General features: G+C 41.6%; 4 protein-coding genes across 6 annotated transcripts in view; 1 reads left to right on the forward strand and 3 right to left on the reverse strand.

The window, feature by feature from the left end:
* Positions 1-9,890, forward strand: part of LOC106814945 (general transcription factor 3C polypeptide 3-like) — a 33,924-nt gene extending 24,034 nt beyond the window's left edge. For all 3 annotated transcript variants that reach the window (XM_014819336.1, XM_014819337.1, XM_014819339.1), the window contains 16 exons: positions 927-1,093; positions 1,972-2,059; positions 2,486-2,615; positions 3,171-3,255; positions 3,416-3,562; positions 3,773-3,953; positions 4,243-4,407; positions 4,738-4,818; positions 5,248-5,306; positions 5,588-5,692; positions 5,804-5,890; positions 6,190-6,364; positions 6,715-6,839; positions 7,211-7,298; positions 9,148-9,224; positions 9,441-9,890. In XM_014819336.1, the coding sequence (XP_014674822.1) occupies positions 927-1,093; positions 1,972-2,059; positions 2,486-2,615; positions 3,171-3,255; positions 3,416-3,562; positions 3,773-3,953; positions 4,243-4,407; positions 4,738-4,818; positions 5,248-5,306; positions 5,588-5,692; positions 5,804-5,890; positions 6,190-6,364; positions 6,715-6,839; positions 7,211-7,298; positions 9,148-9,224; positions 9,441-9,551 (1,871 nt within the window). In that variant the 3' untranslated portion in view covers positions 9,552-9,890. The remainder of the gene's footprint in view (positions 1-926; positions 1,094-1,971; positions 2,060-2,485; positions 2,616-3,170; positions 3,256-3,415; positions 3,563-3,772; positions 3,954-4,242; positions 4,408-4,737; positions 4,819-5,247; positions 5,307-5,587; positions 5,693-5,803; positions 5,891-6,189; positions 6,365-6,714; positions 6,840-7,210; positions 7,299-9,147; positions 9,225-9,440) is intronic.
* Positions 9,836-13,739, reverse strand: LOC106814942 (alpha-2-macroglobulin-like). The gene is made up of 10 exons (XM_014819334.1): positions 13,734-13,739; positions 13,216-13,478; positions 12,844-12,924; positions 12,561-12,729; positions 12,146-12,358; positions 11,787-11,899; positions 11,008-11,098; positions 10,700-10,780; positions 10,369-10,474; positions 9,836-10,240 (listed from the first exon to the last, which is right to left on the reverse strand). Exons 1-10 carry the CDS (start codon positions 13,737-13,739, stop codon positions 10,197-10,199), a joined length of 1,167 nt encoding a protein of 388 aa, XP_014674820.1. The 3' UTR covers positions 9,836-10,196.
* A 615-nt stretch (positions 13,740-14,354) lies between these two features.
* Positions 14,355-24,604, reverse strand: LOC106814944 (alpha-2-macroglobulin-like; the record flags this gene model as incomplete). The annotated part of the gene is made up of 5 exons (XM_014819335.1): positions 24,326-24,604; positions 23,824-23,918; positions 23,304-23,454; positions 14,649-14,760; positions 14,355-14,464 (listed from the first exon to the last, which is right to left on the reverse strand). Coding segments are annotated over exons 1-5 (738 nt in total), but the record flags the coding sequence as incomplete, so codon positions are not given.
* LOC106814946 (ovostatin-like) lies at positions 15,919-23,285 on the reverse strand. The gene is made up of 19 exons (XM_014819340.1): positions 23,080-23,285; positions 22,522-22,710; positions 22,201-22,253; positions 21,923-21,995; positions 21,616-21,729; positions 21,167-21,254; positions 20,891-21,017; positions 20,526-20,655; positions 20,272-20,378; positions 19,959-20,111; positions 19,628-19,807; positions 19,373-19,484; positions 19,044-19,246; positions 18,706-18,855; positions 18,167-18,266; positions 17,558-17,691; positions 17,103-17,190; positions 16,732-16,937; positions 15,919-15,985 (listed from the first exon to the last, which is right to left on the reverse strand). Exons 1-17 carry the CDS (start codon positions 23,234-23,236, stop codon positions 17,161-17,163), a joined length of 2,100 nt encoding a protein of 699 aa, XP_014674826.1. The 5' UTR covers positions 23,237-23,285; the 3' UTR covers positions 15,919-15,985; positions 16,732-16,937; positions 17,103-17,160.
* Positions 24,605-24,886: the final 282 nt, after the last annotated feature.

Below are 24,886 nucleotides of genomic sequence, written 5' to 3' on the forward strand. Positions count from 1 at the left end.
CAGAGTTAGTGAATTTAACTCAGAGTTAACCTTAACTCAGGGTTAAAGTTAATCCACGACTGTGGAACCGGGTCCAGGAATGTAACGAATACAATGTAATACTGTTGTTATATTAGGTGCGTTCACACTGGTGTGAATTAGCGGGCTGCAAAACCCGGTTTTTGCAGCCCGCTCGAAAAACTGAGCTTTTTACAAGTGTGAACGCAATTAGCTCACTAAATCGCGCTCGAAATAGTGCGCTCCAAAGACCACTTCAGACTGCGCTAATTTGGAATCAGCGCGCTTATTTGCACCGCGGCGTGATATTTGCACCGCGGCGATTAGCGAGATATTCGCCTGTGTGAACAACGACACAATTAGCTCACTATTATCTCCGCTATTAGCGGGTGAGCAGCGCAGTTTTTCTTGTGTGTGAACGCGCCTATTTACTGGTGCTGCTTGTGGTGTTTACCACCTGCCACGGTAACGGTCTGCGCCATATTGAGGAGTCTCTGTGTTGGATATTGAGGTTGGATATAGATAATATAATAATATGGTTATCTATATTATTTCTATGGGACGGTGGTGGTCTGACGTCACACTGACGTACACTGACGTCACGCAATCAGTCAGGTTCATGGAAACATATATCCACCAATATGGTGCCATAACTCTAATCATAAAACCCAGGGACGAAACTATTACAATATAATTATTTTACTATACTTGTTGGTCCTGCTTTGCTGGCATACACGTACCCTGGGTTTTCTATACTCACCCTAGTATGTTAGCAGATGATGTCCTTAGCCCAGTCTACAATTGCCTATTTACAGTTTATCGTGTGATTATATAGGAAGTGTCCTGACATAGCTTACTTACCATGTCCATGTTGGTCTTGCATGAGCGCCACTGAAAACATCTACTCTGCATCGTCTGAATTGTTGCAGCTATCAAGGGCGAGCCCCAGAATCCAGGACTGTTGTGGGAACGATGCAAGTGCTATGAAGCCCTGCATGAACAAAAGAGAGCATTGGAAGGTTACCTTGTGATCCTGAATTTACTAGAGCCATCTGATGGAGATAAATTCATGCATCTATCCAAAGACATTGCAAGGGTATGTAGATTTCTATTTCTATTTAAAGACATTGTAAATGTCTAAGGACATTATTTGTATATACAAAACACATTTGAATTCTGTTCGTTTGGTTCTCTCATATGGTTTTTATATATTATATTGAATGTTCATGTTCCAAACTATATATTTACATTAATAAAAATTTAAAGTTATTTATACATTTTATATCACAGATGTAGATACATATTTTACTAGTTATACACACTATTGGGTCATGTGAAATTTATTTGAATAAATTATAATATAAATGAGTCGCATATGATTTCATAACACTATCTAACCATGTCAGCTCAACCTACATGTAAAACTTGCTGTCTGGGTAAATGAGGGTGATTCACCTTGTTATCCATTGTAGGCATACGAGTGCACCCTGCCATGTGTAGTCAGTCGGGTTTCCTTTCTCAATTATTTAATTAAAATGAGTACTTTACGAAAATAATCCAACTGTTACTTTAAATATTGAAAGTGAGCAGAAATAAGTTGAAACACTAACAAGCTATTGTATAAAATCTAATTGCAATAATGAACACTTACATAACAAGTCGGGTGTTGTGTGTACAAAAAATCTGTTTGCATGTAATTATCTATATTTGTGTAAAAATTCACAGGTTCATTCACAGGTTTCACAGGTTCAAGATTTGTACATTTCACCTATCAACATATTAGCCAGCGAGCCGTGCAGCCGTGATTTGCACGGTCAGTTTTGAAACTGTACGGCCAAAAATGTGTAGCACGGCCTAAAATTTTGATCTAAAGCCGTGTACATTTGTAAAATTGCACTCCCAAATAATTTTTTTGCGCTCCCACGATACTCATTCCTGGCTAATACCCTGTCACCTATTCTACTTTGTTCACAGATTCAGCATGAGAGTGGTGATGTTCTACTGGCAATCGCTACTATGGAAGCTGCCTTTCAGGCTCATCCACTTTCTATAACCTCTGAAGGTTAGCTTATCATCATTAGTTTTATCAATGGTTATTATTAACTTTTGTTATCATGTATCCGTTTTTGATTGGTCAGTTTGTTCTGTACAATGTTTGGCTCTGTGATAATGCCGTGGTTTCCTTCAGTGTCTGTTGCTTTGTTTATTACTAAAAGAACAAAAGCTATGTCGTTTAGATTTGGGATATAGGTTCACACTGACGCACATTTTTACTGAGATGCGATGATTAATTATACCATAAAATATCTGCTTTTTGGAAACGTCTTTTGCAAGGTGCTACTTCTAAAACCAAACTGACGTTAGATTAATTTGTGACCCTGCTGTTTTTGAACTGGGGACTTTCCTTCGTTTCATTTTGTTTTTCATTGTTTCACAATGATCTGGTTTGTGTGTCGGATGAGCGAATTGTTTCTTCTTCCCGGTGTAGATATAAATCTTGCTCTGGAGCTGTACATCTCTCAGAAGCAGTTTCACAGTTCCCTGGACCTCATCTGCCGACACTGCGGGGTGAAGATCTTGTATAAGGTGCATGACGAGAAAGCACCAGCAACAGACAGGCAAGAGACTTGCTCACTAGGAACCTAACTCTAAGCTTGCTTTATGTACTTGTCATGATAATCGTTGATGCACACAATTGAACCTGCAGTGCTGCTCTCTATAGTGGCCATGACAGGGAATAAAGTTTTAAGTAAATTAATTATTACTAATAACACATTTTGTGTGTAACATTACTGACTCTCCCAGGGTACTGCCGGAACGCACCCTGGGTATGGTCCGCTATACCGGAACCTACCCTGGTAACTATCTGATATGGTTAGGGTTAGGGTTAGAGAGTAGGCATAGGCGACTCCCTAGACTCGTTAGTGGAGTAGGCGAGGTACGGTCCGGCATATTAGATAGTACCAGGGTACGTTCCGGTATACCGGACCGTATCTAGGGTACGTTCCGGCAGTACCCTGGGGGACATAGACCCTGTCAGCATTACTGACATTATGTTAAATGATATGAATTAATTCATGATTTGAATGATTAATTAGTATTTGAATCATATGAATTAAATTTACCTTGGTTGTTGTGATTAACTTCAAAATCTTGCTCCATTGTCTTTTTAGATATAATATTCCTGATGCCTTGCCGATAGACCTGAGGATTAAACTTGTTGTGTGCCTGATTCACCTCAGTTATAATATAGCGCAGGTTTGTCACTGTTTATCTTCATTTATGTCCATCTGTCACATGGAATCTTAAATGTTTATAATTTAAATTGAGTATCATTAAAAACAGGAATCCACTGTCATCTTTTATTATTTTATTAATTATATGCTTTAATTCAATTTACATGTTGTGCATTTTGCAGATGATCGTTCAGCCATTATTCCAAGAATCGCCAGAAGATATGGGCGATCTGTGTCTTGATGTAGCAGAGGCTTACATGGAGGTCGGCTCATACCAGGATGCGTTACCCATCCTTTCCACTCTCGTCAACTCGCACAGCTACAATCTGGTAATTAATGTGTTGCCACGTAGCTTTTCTTAGAACTTCTCTCTGTAATAGAGCTAGAGATGCACACATTTGCAATGCAGAGTTACTGGCATTGGAAATGATTACACAAAGTGTGTCAATGCACATGGAAAATCTGCATCGAGGAAATTTCGCGCACTAGTGCTTTCGCAATGCACAAGGTACGAATAATTTTATCACGAATTCCTACAGGCGGCTGTCTGGCTGCGTTACGGCGAGTGTCTGAATGCACTGGGGCAGATGCAGAATGCAGTGCAGGCCTACAGACAGGTAGTGGACCTAGCTCCCTCTCACATGTCTGCCAGAATGACACTGTCCTCCCTGCAGCAGCAGCTGGGAAGACACGACGAAGCTTTGCTGGCTCTCACACACGGTATGCTCCGAAATTCGTTGTGAATCTATCAAAGAGAATTATAGGTAGGCAGTAAAGTAATTCTGCAAGAGAGGATTATGGGTAGCTCATAATGAATCTACCAAACAGAATTATGGGTACCTGATAGGAAATCTACCAGACAGAGTTTTTGGGTGCTGATAATGAATCTATCAGACAGAATTATGGATACCTGATAATGGACCTACCAGGCGTGTGGGATGCTAATAATAAATCTACCAGCAAGGACGTTTGGTGGGTGATTGCTCATAGACATTACGTCTGCCTGTAGTTGAGCATGATGCCAGCGGTGAGGCTGTGGCTCCAGACCTGGCTCTGCTGCTGCAACGCTGCAACCTGCTCTACTCTCAGGCCAAGTGGCAAGAGTTTGTTCGCTGCAGCAAACATGCGCTGTCCAGTCAGTTCAAGGACGTCGTCCGGCCATCATATCTTGGCGGTAGGTAGTGAAATCACTAGTGCTGAGGAGACCATATGCTTTGTGACCTTTGTATTAACTTTTTTATGAAAATTATGCAGGTAATCAATCCCTACAGTTAATTAAATAATAGTGCTCTATATCCAATGATCTTCCTATGCCAGTCTACGTACAGTATTGGTACATCTACAGAACTCATAGATCTGCATTATAATGTTAAGCTGAGAGCCACATTTTAAATTACAGGTCATTTTACAGGCTACTAGACGTATTTACTGCTTCATATGATTTTGATGATGATAATATGACATGGCTCCAAATGGTTCTAATGGCATTTCTTGGTTTTGCTAGTGATCATTAAGAATAGGAGCTTAAGGCACAGAAAGGAAGCACTGCGATACTTAGGGTGCAACATGGAGTCGACATCAGAAGGTACGCACAAGCAAAACAAATTTTTTACAATGACGGTGTTGTATTTCTAAAGTAAAGACGGAAGAGCTGACGTGTAATATATATAATCTGAACAAAAGATTTATTCCACCACCACAGTCCAGCCTGCCACGTTGTAGAAATGCCACTGGCTTCAGGAAGTACATGGCAGCACCTATTGGACCTGTAATGTCTCATGTTACAATTATCTCACAGACGGTCTTTGTTGTTTGTGTTGTATGCGCGTGAACAGTATTGTAATTGTATGAATTGTCTTGTCATTACTTCAGTGTTATGTACCTACTATTACCTTACACTATTGGTGTAACAGTGCGGCGCGTAGTGCGGCGCGTAGTAGCTTTTTCAAGATATTGTGTTTTTAGCTGTAGTGATACTGTATGGTACAGGCTTGTGTGAATTTTACTATTACAGGCTTGTTCACTAATGAAAAGTCGGCCTCCCCTGACGACATGTGGGATTTGTATTGCAGGGTGAGTGTATGCAGTGATGTGAAGAGATGTGGCAATTCTTCACATATACAAAACTCGTGTACTCTGCCCCATATAATTCTACTTCAATTTAGTTTGTAACTTGTTTAATCAATGATATTCCACCTTATAGCTTGACAAACATTATATACCTATAAACATTTATCACCTATTCCTCGTACCGCCTCTGTTAATTTCGTAACAATGAGTTATTTCTCATCTATTCACCCTGTCATTCTATTACTTTAGTTGGTGTAACAACGCTTGTTCTTCACCGGTTACAGGTCTGTCACAAGATGCATGAATTGGGGAAACATGCAGAGCTGGAGACGTTTACTATTGCAGCTCTCACTTCATCACAGTTCATGAACGACCCAGACAAAGCCAAGGTGTGCAATTCTCCTGTACGAGCTTCAGTGGCCTTCAGTAGATTGCTAATAGAGTGCTGGTTATGATTATTTATACGGTATTAGTAGTATTACAGTTGTTCTATATTTCAGGAGGCAGAGTTTATGTGCCTGATGGCATGTTATATGAACAAGAACTTTGAGTTTGCATATAATATCATCAAGGAAATCTGTGTCAAGGTATTGTTAGATGTTTGGAATGTGCACATTTCTCACTTGTACTTGTACCTCAATATAGTCAGTGAAATACCTTTTTTTCTGTATTCACTTATAAATTATAATTGGACACAACATCTTTTGTTATTTAAATGGTCGATTATATTTGCAATGGAATAGGTCTTTCCTCTCTAATTTCACTTTGTGCGAGAAACGCTTCTAATGTCAATGTGAACATTGAAATGATTAGCTTTCATGTGATGTTCATACGAGAAAGTTCTCGTCATTCCTCACTCTCTGCCATTCCTTCTGTTGCGTTGTAGGAGATGAAGAATAATTCTGCGTGGAACCTACTATGTCAGATCATCACCTGGTCGGACGACATTCGACACAACCGCTTCTGCATGCGTCTGCTTATGAAGCAACCCGACCATCTGCCTCTAGAAATGCTCAATGGACACAACTCTGTTGTCGCAGGCAGCTATAAGCATTCGCTCGGTAGGTTGTCTATCTATAAGGAGCAATAATTGATAAGCAAGCCATATCGTCGGGTACGTGCCGTAGCAGCATGGTGTCAGTTGGCTTCGTGTGATTGCTAAGTAAGCTTTCTGTCGGAGGATTTGTCAGGTAGCAATAGTGTCGGTTAGCTTCAGGCATTCACTAGGTAAGCCTTTCATAAAGGGTGTGCATCGCATAACAGCATATCACTCAGCTGTAAGCATTTACTGTTTAGGGCTTAATTACTTCAGGGGATGTGCTTGATGGAAAAAAACAATGTGGAATAGTTATACTTGAAGTGATTAGCATGATTAATTACAATGGAAAACCAAACTTTGAACATGTTGCAGGTGAGTATGTTGCTGCTTTTAGACAAGCTCCGAAGGACCCACTCATAAGTCTTTGCATTGGGCTCACGTTTTTCCATCTGGCTTCGCAGAAATTTTCCTCAAAGAGACATTCTCTCGTTGTTCAGGTTAGTGATGTGTCTGAGTGCGTGCTTGCGTGCGTTCATGCTTCTGAGCACACGTGTGTTGGGTGTTAATGTGATAGTGTAGCTTGGTAATCCTCATAAGTATGGTGATACTAGTTGCTAAATTTGAGAACGATCAGCTTGATTTTAGCACTTGCAGGTAATAGTACTAAGTACGATTTATTACTTTCATTTGTAGTCTTATGATATTGTTTTAGAATTATGATTGCACAATTGTGGCTAAACTAATAAATAAATCGGGGAATAAATAATATGTTCTCCATGGGTAATAATAAAACTTTAAAACCTTAACAAACAGTTATAATTCATGTGATATGTATCATAATGTCTTTCAATCCATATTTCTCCTACAGGGTTGTTCATTCTTGAATCAGTATGTCGAGCTACGGGGCGAGTGTCAGGAGACTTTCTACAATCTGGGTAGAGCCATGCACCAGCTCGGTACTTGCATTATATGTATATCTATATGTAGTCTCAGCCCTCGACACTAACGGTTGTCCGATTGCCCGGGACAAGTGAAAGTCTATGTCGGACAAGTTATTCTCTTGCCTAGTTGCCCGATCGGACAACTGAAAAGTTCTAGTTATTTAATATTCCTAACATCCTCTGACCCAGGGCGCTATCGCACTACATTCTCACTTCAAACGTTTTAAAAGGTCCTTGAAAAAAGCAGCCCGCAAAGTTAAATCTTTCCCGCGCCTATGTATAGGCGCATAGGGCGGTGCCTATCTCCGTTTCCGTAACCCTGAGGCCCTGCATGCAGCTGCTTTCACAGTAAATGCTACAGTAGGGGGTTAGTCCACTGGTAGCACTGCGAGTTAACTTGCCACACCGGGTGTCATTACCGCAATTACATGTTAGATTTACATCTGATCACATGAGGTACTTAATTAATCCTCATTAGTCTCACGTGACGATGTAATAAGTAATAGTAATATGAAGTAATAGGTCTTCCATCGATACCTCGTGATGTTAGGGCAAGGCCCGCAACGTCATGCCGTAAAACAACTCCCTTTATGCAGAAACCAAATCGTCAGCGTATATATGCGCCAGATCCTAATACTATACCAGGAGCGAGAAGGAAATATGATTTGATGAAATATAATATGATAAATAACATTATTCATATTATTTGCATTACATACCTGGCTCTTTCAAGCGTCCATAGCCACGTCTCTGGGAAGAAGGTTCTTATGTCAGGCGTAGATGGCGCTTCTTGTGGGTCTTCAATAAACTCGTCTTTGGTTGTGGTAAATGAGCTGGACGTGGTAAATGAGCTGGTCGTGGGAAATGCGGTGCCCGTCGCAAAAGTAGGTTGCGGTGCAAAGCTAGTACGTCTATTAGACTCGAATCCTCCAAAAGATGTCGCAGTTAGCTGAGGACCTACAGAACAAACAAATGGAAAAGTATATTCTGGATTAATTACAGCCTCAAACGTTATTGAAATGACTGATTTAATGATATTATCAAGTGAAATCTCATTTAAATGTTTCCGATATTTTCTCACAAACACTTCGTCACATGTTGTCTATATGCTATATATACCGAAACGACGTAGGTAGATAAAGCGTGGCTCAGGCTTGCACGGTCTCGCATCAACGTTCATGTCTGACATGACCAATAATCCCAGATCCTGTGTAACAAAAAAAAGCGAGAGTAAATAGCAGTGACAGAATGACCGTGAATATAAACATTATATCGAGCAAATAATGTTCATTTGACCCGAGTTACTTGAGCATTAATGAAAGTAAAACAATGATAATTTATTAAGAAATGTAGCAAGCAAATATTTGCATATTTGTGTCATGAATTTGATGTTATTGCGCACAAAGTAGTATATTGGGATAAGTAAGGCTTTGGTTAGCAGTGCACGATACGTATTTTTTAACAAGGGATATTATTAGACATGTTTATGATCATAGATATAGTTATCAACATAAATACAATAATTATAGCTGCAGAGAAGACAACACCAGCTGTTGATGTGGAGCACGAACCTGGAATGCCTGCCTTGAGTCCACATAATCAGTGAAAAATTCGGACAAGTAAAAATTGCTTCTTGTTGCCCGACAGGACAACCAGATCTGAAAATAAGCGTCGAGGCCTGAGTCTATACTGGCTCATGCTGTTAGCTTGGTAGTACAGATGTGCAAACAATACAGACTTGTGTTAGAGAAACCTAACCTATAGGCAGCTGCCACCTGAGATTTAGGCAGTGATCTAGCTACAACTGAACTAATCATAGAAATTACATCTAACACATGACTGTAATATATGTATCTTTTTCTAGGTCTGTTATATGCAGCTGTTTACTATTATAAAAGAGCATTAGCAGTTGGGCCAGCCATCAAAGAAGACCATCACCAGGTAACTACACCATTCGATGAAATTATCATTTGATATACATATTATTTATGTATCATGAATTCATGGATCTATTCATATTGTGTGCGTGCGTGCGTGCGTGCGAGCGTGCGTGCGTACGTGCATGCGTTCGTGTGTGTACGTGTGTGTACAAATTATATTAGCTTTTACGAAATTAGTGGTGCTGCACCTGGCTAAAAATAATCATTGTTATTTCAGGAACTGTTTGACCTGAAACGAGAAACTGCATTCAATCTGTCACTTATATACCAGCACAGTGGCAATAATGATCTGGCAAGAATGGTCTTAAATGAACACTGCATCGTTTGACAATATTCAGATCATCAACAATCTCAGGTGTATGATGCAGGTGCCAATTATGTCATCCTCTCACATTGTATCATATTGTGCTTTTTTCTTGTGAAATCATTTACTGTGATTTTGACTTAGAAAGTTAAAATCTGTGTGTTATCCAAAATCAGTGTGTAAGAATAGCAGAGTAAACGTTGCATATATGATATGCATGTCTTATACATTTATACGAAATTGTTAGTCATTTCAAGTCAGAACACCAACACATTTACTGTCTTACGTATTCATGATAAAATACAGTATTACAAGAATGACTAGCCATCAAGTTTTTTAATAAAAATATTTGTATACATATAATTACACGAGTACGTGTCCGTAAAAATACATATATTGTACTGCATGCATAAGGGCAGTACACATTTAGATAATTGTTTATTAATAATTATTTCTTAAAACATTAATTTGTAATGTGAAAACGATGAATAATAATATTAAGATGACGCATGTGTTTTGTGAATCTCTGTGAATACAGCTGATAAGGATATTAGCCAAAAAGCAGTCAGTGGTACGATGTCTACTACGTCAAAGCTTTTCCCAAATAATTGTTAATATTCAAGTAAGTCGATAGCCATTCCTGCTGGTTGGAATTGCTCGCTCAGTTGCTTACTTGCATTCTTCAATGCTGTACAGAGTAGAAGCTGTCTGTTCTGTAATGATAAATAAACGTGGTCAGGTTCTCTGACTGACACTGTTAAATTAAATGTTAAACCTCTAACAGACCAGTATGTGAAAGTATAGTAGGTAGTGACTATGTGGCGCCACCTGTTGTATTTACCTGGCTCATAGTAGTCGTACACCTTCACAACAGCCGACTTCACATTTTCCACGTCTAGATATTTCTCCAGGTCAAAGGTCACGCAAACCTGCTCGCCTGGTTCGAACTGAAATACGGTTATTGGTCTGTAAGAATTTCTTCATGGGGATGCAAAAATACTGGTCTTTTGTACATACCTTATTTGACAGACTACACTACTAAATTACATTACTACATTATTGTTGTATTGTGTCAAATCAGGTTACCTTCGAAAGAAGAGATATATCAATAGTAAAATAAAACCTGAATGATCTCACGATATATTTTTTACCAGATGACGGAAGATTCTTACCTCGTTTACATAGATATCTACAGTCTTGCCTTCAATATCAAAACGCTTCAATTGTGAATTCTTACTGGGCTTCTCAAAAATCTATACAAAACCAAATTGGAAACTTTCAACAATAATACCATGGCTTATTAGTGTAAAGATGCCTGCGTGCTTGCACGTCTGGGTGGCGAGTAAAACTATTGTTACAACAAGTGAAAGAAATGAACTCTTGACAATATAGGTACACAAACAATTTTTTTCACAGCTAGTTAAATTTAACTGTCGTTCTGTTACGCAGCAAATACTATATTTAATTAATAGTTTGTTACCTTATTTAATGATTCCTTCACTGGAGAGAATCCAGTCACCATATTTACACTGATTATCGCCATGTTTGATGATTCCTCCTCACCAGTGTACCTAAAACATAGAAAATATGTGTTTGTATAGTAGAGCAGTTGGTATTGCGCACTGTTTCATGAAATTGCCATGTGTTCACTCTGCAAGTAAGGCAACTGAACTAGGGTGGAATAAGTATAAACTGATTTAGTAAACCCAGTGTAATATCGGCACGCGTACTACGTTCTTCTGTTGCAAGGTTTTGGTTACGTAATTCATCACTAATGAGCTTATTTCTCCTATTTTTAACATAGAATGAACGACTTGGTAATAGGAGGAAGGAACGGGTATATATATATGTGTGCGTGTGCGTGCGTGCGTGCGTGCGTGCGTGCATGCTAGTGTTGTAGGCCTCGAGGCCGGTCTTGGCCTCGAGACCGTTTTCCTTGGTCTCAGTCTCGGTCTTGGCCTCGGAGTGCAATGACTCGGACTCGGATTCGAGGACTCGGGTCGAGGCCGGCTCGAGGCCACTACATACATAGTACACAACTGTACATATTGTAACACGCAGTTTACAAGAATTTAAAACTAAAACTCCTAGGTTTTCTGACTCGGACTCGGGGGGTGCGGACTCGACTACAACACTGGTGCGTGTGTGCGTGCATGTGTATCGTGAGTAGGGAATTAAAGTGGGACATCTATACGGCTGCATTAAACTATAGTCGCTTAGACGAGTACTGTCATGGCGGTTAGAGCGATGTGTACGTACGTTCCGCAGGCTGTCATCTGCCACGTCTTACAGTTGGTCGTCATGACGTTTGCTGTTGCGGAGAACACGGGGACTCTTCTCTGTTCTTCGTACAGGTTGTAGAAGACATTACCCTGCAATTAAAAAACTCAGGCTTGTACCGCTGTCCCGCTGTAATCTGTCCGTCACAAGTTGTTACGTTGGTTATGCATTCAGTCAGCACAACAGCGTTAGAATGGCAAAAAAGTTACATCTTATATGGAAAAGAGCAGTGGCGTAAGGTTTCTGGTGTTAAAGCATGATGCACGATGACAGCAGAGCATCACTGCTACCATTGAAAAGTCGGAGCCGTAACACGTACCCTCGTCGAGTTAGCTCACCTTAATAATAACACATCGTGACCCCGTCACTGTGACGTCTAGCACGCTGGGCACCGAGGGCACGTCGACCAGCTGCTGGACTAGGCTGTTGGTGCCAGATACGCTCACAGCAGCGTCAACGTCGTCACCGCTGACCGTAATGTCGCTGCTACTTTGCGAACCGAAAAACTTCATAGCGAACTGGGAGAGAGCCTGCAGAGCGATTACGGTGTCCTGCGGAGCAATAGTAGAAACAGAATTAGATGAAATGCTAATTATCAATTAGCATTTACGATCCATGACAATGAGAGGTGATCCTTAATTGCATATATGAGTTTACGTTAATCTGTTTCAATCCACGAAATCTAAGGCTAGTTGTGCGGACCATGTCATGAGCTGCATTGCTGCCTGAACGTCGATAGCTCAAGTTGAGTACCTGTGTTGATGTGAAACCACCGCGTGAGTTTTGCTGCTGCGTCAACCACCTGACGATAGAGAGTGGCAGCGTCGAATCATCGCTTTCAATCAGCGTCAGTGTCAGCAGAGCATATGCTGTCATCTCAGTGTTTATCGACTTCTTCTCGGCCTGACGGTTCCATGGCAATCTGTGAATTCACAGACATTGATAGTAGGGGTAACTTACAAACGAGTATAGGAATCCCGAACACTAAAAATTACCACTATACGACGACTATAAAACAATAAATTTTTCTACTTACGTAACGTCGACCGTTTCAGCTTCTGCTTTCTCCCAGTGTACAGTTTGTGCCGTCTCGTTTCGTACAGCCAGCTTCATTAACCTATTGAAACATAATCAGTGATAAAGTTTACAGTGCTATGCGGCTCCTCTAATACAGATCTATTCATGTATAATTTTACAATGTATTCTTCGACTCTGGTAGCAACGTATTAAGAGGAAAGACAGTCGAATGTTCAACTCAGTGTTAAACTTCTGATGTCTCAAAACGATTCATTTATATATAATATTCAATAACGTGAAAGACACCGCACTTATTGGCGATATAGTAGATAATTTCAGTTTTCATTAGTGCAGGTGAACTGATGTACCATCTAAGGTCGCATGTTTTTACCTATCCAAGTATTCCTGAGCTTTGTTCATATCACCGTAGCGGGCGTACGCGTAAGCCACCAGGGCCGTGGTGTAGGCGTCGTCGAAGGTTTCGCCTTCAATGCAGGAGAAGGCATCTGAGATGGCTCGCTCTGTATCAGCAACCTTGGACTCGATCAACGACGTCACAACGTAGGCTGTTAGCGTGTCGGCAGTTGGTCTTTGAATTACCAACGCCCTCCCTGCGAATATGAGGACATCGAACGATGCGTGTGTAATATCTAGCTGTCAAAAGGAAATTATAAATCTTCATACAAAGATCGTAGCGTACCACCCTTGTGGCTCTCTTGTCTCATAGAGAGAAATGTATTTCTTGTCGCGTGTTCTTCTAGATGGCCGTCTTTGAGACAAATGTTTATTTTCCCTTCCTCATTTCTGTCGGCTCTTTAGACCAAATCCGATGTATATCTACATGACTCATAGGACTAACTATTTATGGTATTTCATCAGCTAGATGCCGGGCCTCGCAGAGCTACGTACGTTCATGTCCTTGTGGTGAGTCAACGTCCGAGCCGAGGAAGCAGCAATCTCTACGCTGGCTGGCTTGATGATCCAATGCACATCATGTCGATCTCATTCCATTCAATGTAGATGAATGCGCTGCGCCTGCGCAAAGCAGCGTCACGACGAACGCTGTCAACCACATGCTGGCTTCTTTGTCGGCGGTTACGCGAACGCGCTATAGGCGGCGTCAGTGTGCTTAAACGTCAGCTCCCTCTGGTAGCCTGCAAGAGAAACACAGCTGTATGAACGCGCTAGAGCCGTCTTGTGCTTAAACATCAGCTCCTTCTAGTAGCCTGTAGGTGAAACATAGATGTATGTACGGGTTATAGCCGTCGTCCGTGTGATTAAATGTCGGCTTCTTCTAGTAGCCTTCATCGCCAGATTTGTAACAATTGTTTTACAGTCAAGTTGGCCAAATATACTAACGTTTTGTCGCAAGATAAATCAGATAATACAAGAACTTGTACGTAACATTGGAAGCTCTGCTTTCCTCTATGGCTTACCGGATTTCATGAATCCCACAGCTTTCTCCTGGATTTCCGCGTCAGCTGATCGTGGTTGTGAGGTATTCCATGATGTAGATGTCAGGAGGCGAACGTTATCATGTTCTGCTCCCGCATCCGTACGGCATTTCAGCAGTCCGTCAAGATTATCTAAGGGAGCTCCCATGACGTCACCGATGATGGACACCCGTGCACGACCCGAATCTGTGGTGAGAAAATGTGTATGACGTCACTGCTATAGACAGATCATCGGTACAAAATCTCAGCTTGGCCTATGCACATTATCTAAAAACTAATATTGAATTCAGGAATTGAAATCGATAATGTCATTTTTGCTCGATTTAAATATTGTTTTATAAATATATGAACTACCCGTATAATTATTTACCGGGTACTAGGTCTCGGATGGTAGCATTAGATCCATGACGTCGAGAGAAAGGTTCCCCGTCGTCCGGGCAGACGAACCAGTTAATGGAGTAGGACTTCTCTACGCCCTCCGCCTCCACCAGCAGTGGCTGCGTGATCGCATCGCGGACTCCTGTGACTGTGCTCATGACAGCACCGCTTGACAGATGGCGCTACCTGAGTCAGCCAGTCATGGCGTGTACCGTGATGTTGACGTCGCCTAGCTCTCGGGTTGAATCATGAACCTAACGCGAGACAGTATCGATTAAATACATGTTCAAAACTGTCTTGTCCTAGCTTACTCAAATTATCGGCGTTGATGTTTTAGTGTTATATGATATTATTATAGTGGCATATTGGAATAGAATGTCAATGAATCACACGAATCACCACGAGGCAAAGATATTATCACATAAAAAACAAGGTCAGCGACGTACATATATGGTTTACTGACATATATGTCGACAGTAATATTCGAATAGGCATGATAAATTGACGCACTAGTTGTGATAAACAACCAACACAATGAACTATTTATGATTGAGCTATATGGCTTATGATGAGTCCAAGATTATAAAGTTGCTACTAATAGTATATGTGCCATTTTCACGCATCTTACGCTGTGAGTGGCTGATCTGCTTCCACATACACATATCTCAGCCTCGCTTCAATCAATGATGTCAACGCGACCGACGACCGATTCATCGAGAGTGAGCGAAATCTGAGCAGAAATATTTAAACAACGTCATTAATCATGCGAGACTGGTTATCATTGCTTTAATTACTACAATGACTTGCCACGAATCATATTGTTATTACATCGCGCGAGCTTATCATTGGCATGGGAATCTTGACATGCTTCTCATGCATTTACGTATACGGTGCAATGCTGACATTGCCCGATATCATTAATATTCACCACACTATAAGTGTATATCAGGAGTGAATAATAGAGATAGAGAAAGAGATCATCCTATTATTCACTCCTGGTTATATTTTTTCCTTACTATTATATACACTACGCTATACGGGCAGATACTGACGTGGCATCGTCACAGGATGAGGGAGCGTATAGTAGCTGCAACTCTATACTCACCGCCAGACATTCGAGAGGTAGTTAAAGACGGACACGATGAGCGGCACCTTCTCCCGCGGATGACGAGTAGAGGCAGTGTGTAGGAGACGAAGACGGCTGGAAGGCGCGTAGAGAGAACTGGCGGGGAGATCCGAGTCCCGTCTCCTCACTCGTGCAGAGCCGCCCCACCCAGTCCGTGATCGTGTCCGGCACCTCGGTACGAACTAAGCAGCTCGCCGCTGTCACTGTCAGAGTAAAGCGTACGTAAAGTCAAGTAAGACCACATGACTGACTTCTCAACGGACAGTGAGCAACTAGGCATAGCAGATTGAGAAATCTTTTCACAATCATCATGTACATCTTCACGTATTACACGGCTTAAAGACATAATCATGCTACTGCATGGGTACAGCATAAAGAATAGTATTGTTGCTTTAAGGAAGGTAATAAGGAAAATTAGATGAGCGACCTTTACTCAACAAGCCAAATGACGTACGCGACACACCGGGTGTCATTAAGTTAAAGTTAAATCTTTCCCGCGCCTATGTATAGGCGCATAGGGCGGTGCCTATCTCCGTTTCCGTAACCCTGAGGCCCTGCATGCAGCTGCTTTCACAGTAAATGCTAGCAGTAGGGGGTTAGTCCACTGTAGCACTGCGAGTTAACTTGCCACACCGGGTTCACTACCGCAATTACATTGTTAGATTTACATCTGATCACATGAGGTACTTAATTATCCTCATTAGTCTCACGTGACGATGTAATAAGTAATAGTAATATGAAGTAAGTAATAGGTCTTCCATCGATACCGTCGTGATGTTAGGGCAAGGCCCGCAACGTCATGCCGTAAACAACCCCTTTATGCAGAAACCAAATCGTCAGCGTATATTAGCGCAGATCCTAATACTATACCAGGAGCGAGAAGGAAATATGATTTGAATGAAATATAATATGATAAATAACATTATTCATATTATTTGGCATTACATACCTGACTCTTTCAAGCGTCCATAGCCACGTCTCTGGGAAGAAGGTTCTTATGTCAGGCGTAGATGGCGCTTCTGTGGGTCTTCAATAAACTCGTCTGTGGTTGTGGGAAATGAGGTGGTCGTGCGAAATGCGGTGGCCGTCGTAAAGTAGGTTGCGGTGCAAAGCTAGTACGTCTAATAGATCTCCCTAAAAGCTCTGGGCCAGGAGCTACAGAACACAAACAAATGGAAAGTAATATTCTGGATTAATTAACAGCCTCAACGTTATTGAAATGACTGATTTAATGATATTATCAAGTGAAATCTCATTTAAATGTTTCCGATATTTTCTCACAAACACTTCGTCCCATGTTGTCTTATATGCTATATATACCGAAACGACGTAGGTAGATAAAGCGTGGCTCAGGCTTGCACGGTCTCGGCATCAACGTTCATGTCTGACATGACCAATAATCCAGATCCTGTGTAACAAAAAAAAGAGAGTAAATAGCAGTGACAGAATGACCGTGAATATAAACATTATATCGAGCAAATAATGTTCATTTGACCCGGAGTTACTTGAGCATATAATGAAAGTAAAATAATGATAATTTATTAAGAAATGTAGCAAGCAAAATATTTGCATATTTGTGTCATGAATTTGATGTTATTGCGGCACAAAGTAGTATATTGGGATAAGTAAGGCTTTGGTTAGCAGTGCACGATACGTATTTTTTAACAAGGGATATTATTAGACATGTTTATGATGCATAGATATAGTTATCAACATAAATACAATAATTATAGCTGCAGAGAAGACAACACCAGCTGTTGATGTGGAGCACGAACCTGGAATGCCTGCCTTGAGTCCACATAATCAGTGTGCTTCCATGTGTAACTGGCCGGGTAACGATGAAAAGGTGGGATGGTCGTGAAGTGCAGGCCTAGACCACCCGCAGATACTCGGGCAGGTATGGGCGGAACTGTAACAACGCAGTAAAATCTATGATTTCCGATAGAGTTTACTATAGGACTAATACCAGAAATAGCAGACACTTATGAATTGGGTAATAAAACCACATCGCTAATTGCTGGCGTTTATGAGTACCACACCAATTCAATGTAATTGTTGCTACCTACACTATACTCAAGTACACAGTATGTGTACTCTCTCGTTCTCTCTTGCTCTCTCTCTCTCTCTCTATCTCTCTATTATCTCTCTCTCTATCTCTCTCCTCTCTCTCTCTCTCCTCTCTCTCTCTCTCTTCTCTTCTCTCTCTCTTCTCTCTCTCTCTCTCTCTCTCTCTCTCTCTCTCTCTCTCTCTCTCTCTCTCTCTCTCTCTCTCTCTCTCTCTCTCTCTCTCTCTCTCTATCTCTTTCTTATTAAGTCCCATGCCTATACGTCTTGACAAGACATAAACCATGAATGCCAGTGTATGAATGTCGGTGTACTATTACCTTGTATCGATCCAGGTTTACCATGTCTACTTGTGCAATAATCTTTGAAGCTGTAGCGTGTACGGTAATTTGGTATTCCATCTTTTAATTTTGCAAAAACCTGAAAAAAAGCCCGACGCAATTAAATATTTATACTCAACTTTACTAGTTTTAATTATAGCTGTGATTATTTAGCACTATACCTGATCATATGAGACTCAACATTTAAGGATAAATACATCTCGCTTTTGAATCGTATTGTAATGTAATATCAATGCACTTGGGTGATTGTTTGTGACATTTGCTTGGAGACAGGGGGATTTGAAAATTATCAATAGATATAGGCACGTACGTACTAACGCACTCATGTACGTACGCGCACACTCACGTAGTCAATCACTCACACACGCACGCATGCAAGCACGCACGCACGTACGCACACGCGCAAACACGCAATCTAGCATGCAAACGTCCACGCTCGTATGCGCACAGACGCAGCACATTGTTTCTGCTTCGTAGACTTCTACTCATCCACACGTCGCCCCCTCTAGCGGTCTTACCGTAGCAGGTGTAATAGGGTTGCTGTCTGCCAGCAGTGTGACGCTCTTGTCGACAACACCAACGGCACAGAGGGAGCGTGGGCTGGCTCGTATCTGCAGCATAGCTTCTGAACCTGGTGTCTGCTCTCGCTCTGCGAAGCTGATCGACACCTGCACAAATAATCGTCATGACAACGTGCTGCACGTGGCGTACTGCTTGGACATCGCGATGCCCACGCGTGCGCATTAGCGTCACCTGGTGGAGAATTCAATCTAATGCTTCATAACGTATTGTGGAAATATTTCAACGAGTCATATTTTGCACGTGGATTATTTATTGATGATGCGCATCTGCCTACCTTGTTGCGGAGGCATTTCTCTACGTCTATTTCTCTGCTGTCGGCAATTATCTCCTTCGTGGCATCGTTGCCGCTGCCTTGGACTACGTGGAAGACGAGCAGTTTAATCTGTGGCGCCATCTCGTGAGTGACGTTGAACTCCAGATTGAAGCTTGCAACGCCTCGGGATCCACCGAGTTGTCGCTGGGCCTTTTTCAGTAATACTGCCAAACAAACGACAGGTAGACCTAAGTGTCATTATTTTCCCCAACAATAAGTGACAAGTAATAACATGAGAACACGTGATATGACACAGTGACACGTACTGTACGCCAATCAATGAATATTACCAAACAAGTTCGATGCGCTTCCGTCATCTGCTGTTTCTGTCGAAGCATACTGCAATTCAGTAAGAGTTTGTTCCGTCGTTCCCACATCTATGATCTTGTTATTTGCGCCGACCTGCAGTTGGAGAATGAACATGTCAACAGGGTATGATAACCGTGCCATTTGGCGTATAATAAATTATGTTTCGAATGCGACTAATAGTTCTAGCTTGTGATAACCCTAACAAATGTTCTGATCGGTAAGGCTTGTGTGGATACCTTGTAGTAGAACTGACGTGTTCCGGGTTTATTGACCGTGTATGTGATCCTGACACTCCCTATCTCTCCGCAGCGCATCACACCCGTGGCCGCCTCAATCTGTAGGAACTGCTTTGACGTGGAGAACCATCCTCGCACCCTCTTGCTTGTTTGGACTCCACCAGCATCGACAGTCTTTGCCTGTTCGGAGTGAAACATGTTTAAGTTGACAACTTCGTGTGCACTTACATACACAAGTCGAGCCAAACAGGTAGCAAGAAATTATACTAGGATGTACTATAGGCATCATTATTTACACATATATTACAAATCTATAATATAAGACACTCACCACAAGATAAATGCTTTCTATTTCCTTTCCGATTTCGATGGTAAATGTAGCGATTCCATTGGCAGCAGTGGGTGAGACTTGATTAGGCTGGTTACCACTTAGTTCAATTAGGATACCGGCAGCTGGTTTGCCATCAGGTTGCGTTGCCACTACCTGTAAGTTGTTGCGGAGGTTATTTCAAATTCCTCACGATATGAGTACGTGCGAACTGGGACAGTAAAAGATCTGCTATTACGCAAATAGATGTCCATAGGGTTTATATTGCGAGATTTTGCGACTATAGTATATTGTAATGGAAGAGAAGTGGCATTACCTCTGCAACGTAAGGTATCGAACCTCTGAAATAGTCTCTACCGCGAATTTGCAGGTTCAGTCGATCTAGGACCAGCGATGCGCTTTCCTCTCCAGTCAGAGTTACATCTGGAAAGATACAACATCAATTAATCAAAGCGAACATCAATCAAATCACTAAACAAGTCCTCGTAATGCATTTGTTTTATCATTTAGCTTTACATGACATTTGACATGTGAATAGACTACTATGTGTGAGTGGCAGCAGGGACAAACCTGTGTCAAGCTCGGTAACGTTGGCGCTGAACGTCAGCTGTGCATTATACCAGCGTCCGGAGGAATACTCCCTGTCCTCGATGGGCAACTCTGATATGTCCACGTCAAATTCCCGGCATCCGTCTTGCAACTGAGAAGGAAATCCAAGCAAGCATTGAAATTCGATGCAAACAGGCTGCCAGTTGAGGTCCATAGACTCTGTTAGGCCGTGACAGCTTACATTATTACAATGAATATTATAAGATACTTAGATTTTATTTGTGTTGATATCTGAAATTTGTATGTGTGTGTATGTATATACACAATAGTATTATTTCACTATCTTATTAGTATTATCACACGCGGCGATCAACGATATTACTTACATCGAGTGGACGCGCATCTACGCATGGCGGTTCAACGCCACCAGTGCTGTAACTAAGTCGTTTCTCGTCAGGGCGTAGACAAACGCTCAAAACCGCTTCGCCTTCTACTGCTTTCCCATAGGTATACCTGAGGAGCACACCAAGTCAGCTAGTTAGTATCCAGTATGGCTCATGGTGTGTATTTCAAAACAACTTTGAATTAGTGATCAAAGTGAATATGTAGAAACCCTGATAATGTCATGAGCATAGCTTGCAGGAGTGAGAGCATGAGTCTACCTTGCACAGACGGTGGCGGACACCCGCGTCACTGTTCTCGGAATCTTCTTTGACGGGAATGCAACGGTGACATCGTACTTTGGGAGAACTGCATGGAAATGAGAAAATGTCGATTAGAAATGAACAAACAAACATACAGATGGTTGACCGGTATATGCAAAGAGAAAAGGCAGATCATTAAAACGTCCTATTTGTGATAGTGTGATGGTTGTGGAATGACAACACAACAAGCGGTATATCTTTAATACAAATGAATGTATATTCGAAGCATCAACGTGGACAACATAACATGGATACTTGTGTGCATGCTGGCTAGCAGGCAACTTCTATAAAACAAGAGAGCTTAGTTCGGCCGGGCCTCAGTTAGGTGGCGCCATCTGGCGAATACAAAAGAGCTCATTCGATGACTGTGACACTATTGGCAAGAGAAAGCACAAGAGCTAACTCACCATATTCTAACACCTTGAATTGCTTCTTCGTCACACCATCCTCGCTGGTGACTACGATCTCCCAGGTTCCTAGCGGTGGTTCTTTCGATAGATCCAAATCTAGAGTGGCGATACCTACAACGATGGACAACACGCAGGGTTTATACGAGAACATCATGTTGACTCATAGCTTCCTAGCCTCGCTTATCCTACTATCAGTATATACATGTGTCATACAGAATATTTATTATAAAGAAACTCTTTGGATGAAATTGTCTTTATAGTTGTAGTCGAGTCAATTCATATTTTTCATAAATCATATATATACCTCCATCTGTCACGACGTCAAGCCACTGCGCAATTCGAGTGCCAGAAGGGTTATTGATCCATACCTTGCTTATCTGTCAAAACAATTACAATGATCGTGATGTAGGCCCTACACTTTATCATGGACTGATATCGGACGACATACATTTTTTTACAAAGATCGCACGAATGAAGTATTAATTACATCAAGTAAAAATAATATTTAAAAAAAAGAACATTATTTACTCCCGGTAACAATGATTAACCATTGCAAACGTTTATTAGTATAAATATACTTACCGGTTCAGTTATGGGCTTCAACTCAGATGATAGACGCAGAATGCGGAATTGCACTGAAATGTAGAATTGGTAACTCTATCAACGTTGTCACATTCTTTCGTTACCTTTTGAATGACGTTTGGTGACGTCAATAAATCGTGATTAGGAATGTCTGAACGTTTTACCCTAATCCTTCGTCATCAGCACGTGACCATAGTAAAACCAATATGTAATTGCATGTATTTTCTTAAATTCAGGATGCATCGCCCGTAAACATACGCTGGTGTTTGCCATACACGTTGCATTAGTCATAGCGAGATAAACAGCTAGGCTTTTTCTTACCTTTTTGACCAGGTTTGTACACAGGCTTGTCTGGTTCGATGAATGTTACAGGTTTAACGAATGGTCGCCTCAGGAATACTTGCTTCTGGTCGGCAACGTGGAAGTACGTCGTTTCATCTGCTCTGAACAGCAGGTAAGCAGTAGTCTCGCTCGTGTCAGGGATGGACAGATCGGCGCACAGACTGGCACCTGTTAAATACCAGAGATTATACTTAGCTTATATCAGATGTATAAACCGTACATTAATTATCGTGGGTTGTCATCTTAATTTTGAAACTCGAATGTTATCGTGCCAGAATTCATGCTAATGTATTTTAACTAGCGTTATACATATGCCATCGCGATTTCTAGCTAGGTTACTTTTAACTTGCATACTTTGCGTACTTAATCATTTTTTAATTTTCTTACGTTAAAACCGACATGGGAACAGCTAGATACAATAATGTAAACCAACAAGAGTAGGCCTACTCTTGTTGGTTTACATTATTGTATCTAGGGAACAGCGTGCGGACAGAAGATTAATAAGTTGGCAGCCACGCATCTGTTTAGATGACTTGCCATTCACATCCTGATTGTACAGGTGCGTCGATGCGATGACGTCTGGTACTGTGACGTCATTCGTGCGCTTCAGTAGGATGCTGATGTTGACGGGAGGCAACTGGAAGTCGGCCTTGATAAAGTCCATGCATATCTGCTCCGCCTGTCCGATGCTCATGTACTGTGGCGCCACCAGGATGAAGTTACTGCGAGAAGTAATGACAATTATTCTCTACGCCCTCCGCCTCCACCAGCAGTGGCTGCGTGATCGCATCGCGGACTCCTGTGACTGTGCTCATGACGGCACCGGCTCGACAGATGGCGCTACCTGAGTCAGCAGTCATGGCGTGTACAGTGATGTTGACGTCGCCTAGCTCTCGGGGTTGAATCATGAACCTAACGCGAGACAGTATCGATTAAATACATGCTCAAATCTGTCATGTCCTTGACTCAAATTATCGCGTTGATGTTTTAGTGTTATATGATATTATTATAGTGGCATGTTGGAATAGAATGTCAATGAATCACACGAATCAACCACGAGGCAAAGATATTATCACATAAAAAACGGGTCACGACGTACATATATGGTTTACTGACATATATATATGTCGACAGTAATATTCGAATAGCATGATAATTGACGCACTAGTTGTGATAAACAACCAACACAATGAACTATTTATGATTGAGCTATATGGCTTATGTGAGTCCAAGATTATAAAGTTCTACTAATATTATATATGCCATTTTCACGCATCTTACCTGTGAGTGGCTGATCTGCTTCCACATACACATATCTCAGCCTCGCTTCCGTCAATGATGTCAAACGCGACCGATTCATCGAGAGTGAGCGAAATCTGAGCGGAAATATTTAAACGACGTCATAATCATGCGAGACTGGTTATCAATTGCTTTAATTACTACAGTGACTTGCCACGAATCAATATTGTTAATTACATCCCAGGCTTATCATTGGCACGGGAATTTATTTTATAATAAATTTTCATACACCACGATTTCTTGACATATGCTCTCATACATTTACGTATACGGTGCAATGCTGACATTGCCCGATATATGAATATTCACCACACTATATAGTTATATCAAGAGTGAATAATAGTGAGATAGAGAAAGAGATAATCTTTATTATTCACTCCTGGTTATATTTTTCCTTACTATTATATACACTACGCTATACGGGCAGACTGACGTGCATGTCACGGGATGAGGGAGCGTATAGTAGCTACAACTCTATACTCACCGCCAGACATTCGGAGAGATAGTTAAAGACGGACACGATGAGCGGCACCTTCTCCCCGCGAATGACAGAGTAAGGCAGTGTGTAGGAGACGAAGAACGGCTGGAAGGCGCGCAGAGAGAACGGCGGGGAGATGCCGAGTCCCGTCTCCTCACTCGTGCAGAAGCCGCCTCCCACCCAGTCCGTGATCGTGTCCGGCACCTCGGTACGAACTAGCAGCTCGCCGCTGTCACTGTCAGAGTAAAGCGTACGTAAAGTCAAGTAAGACCACATGACTGACTTCTCAACGGACAGTGAGCAATCCAGGCACACAATCGTGACTAAAAGTAGCCAGAGTTCTAGGAACGCCGATGCGCGTCTGTCTACATAGCCGTGACCAGGAAACAGACGATTAATGATCGACGCGCATTAGTTCTTTCCGTTTCTCGTTTATCTAAAGCGATTCGTGATCCAATTTCTTAACAAAATTTGCGTTCGCTTATTTTCTCTGTTGACGGGTTCCTAGTTGTTTTGTGTTCGCATGCGTTCACCGCATAGACGACATAACAATAACTGCACGGCTTG

Source organism: Priapulus caudatus, unplaced genomic scaffold (assembly GCF_000485595.1).
Source record: "Priapulus caudatus unplaced genomic scaffold, Priapulus_caudatus-5.0.1 Scaffold1011, whole genome shotgun sequence".
NCBI classification, from domain to species: domain Eukaryota; kingdom Metazoa; phylum Priapulida; class Priapulimorpha; order Priapulimorphida; family Priapulidae; genus Priapulus; species Priapulus caudatus.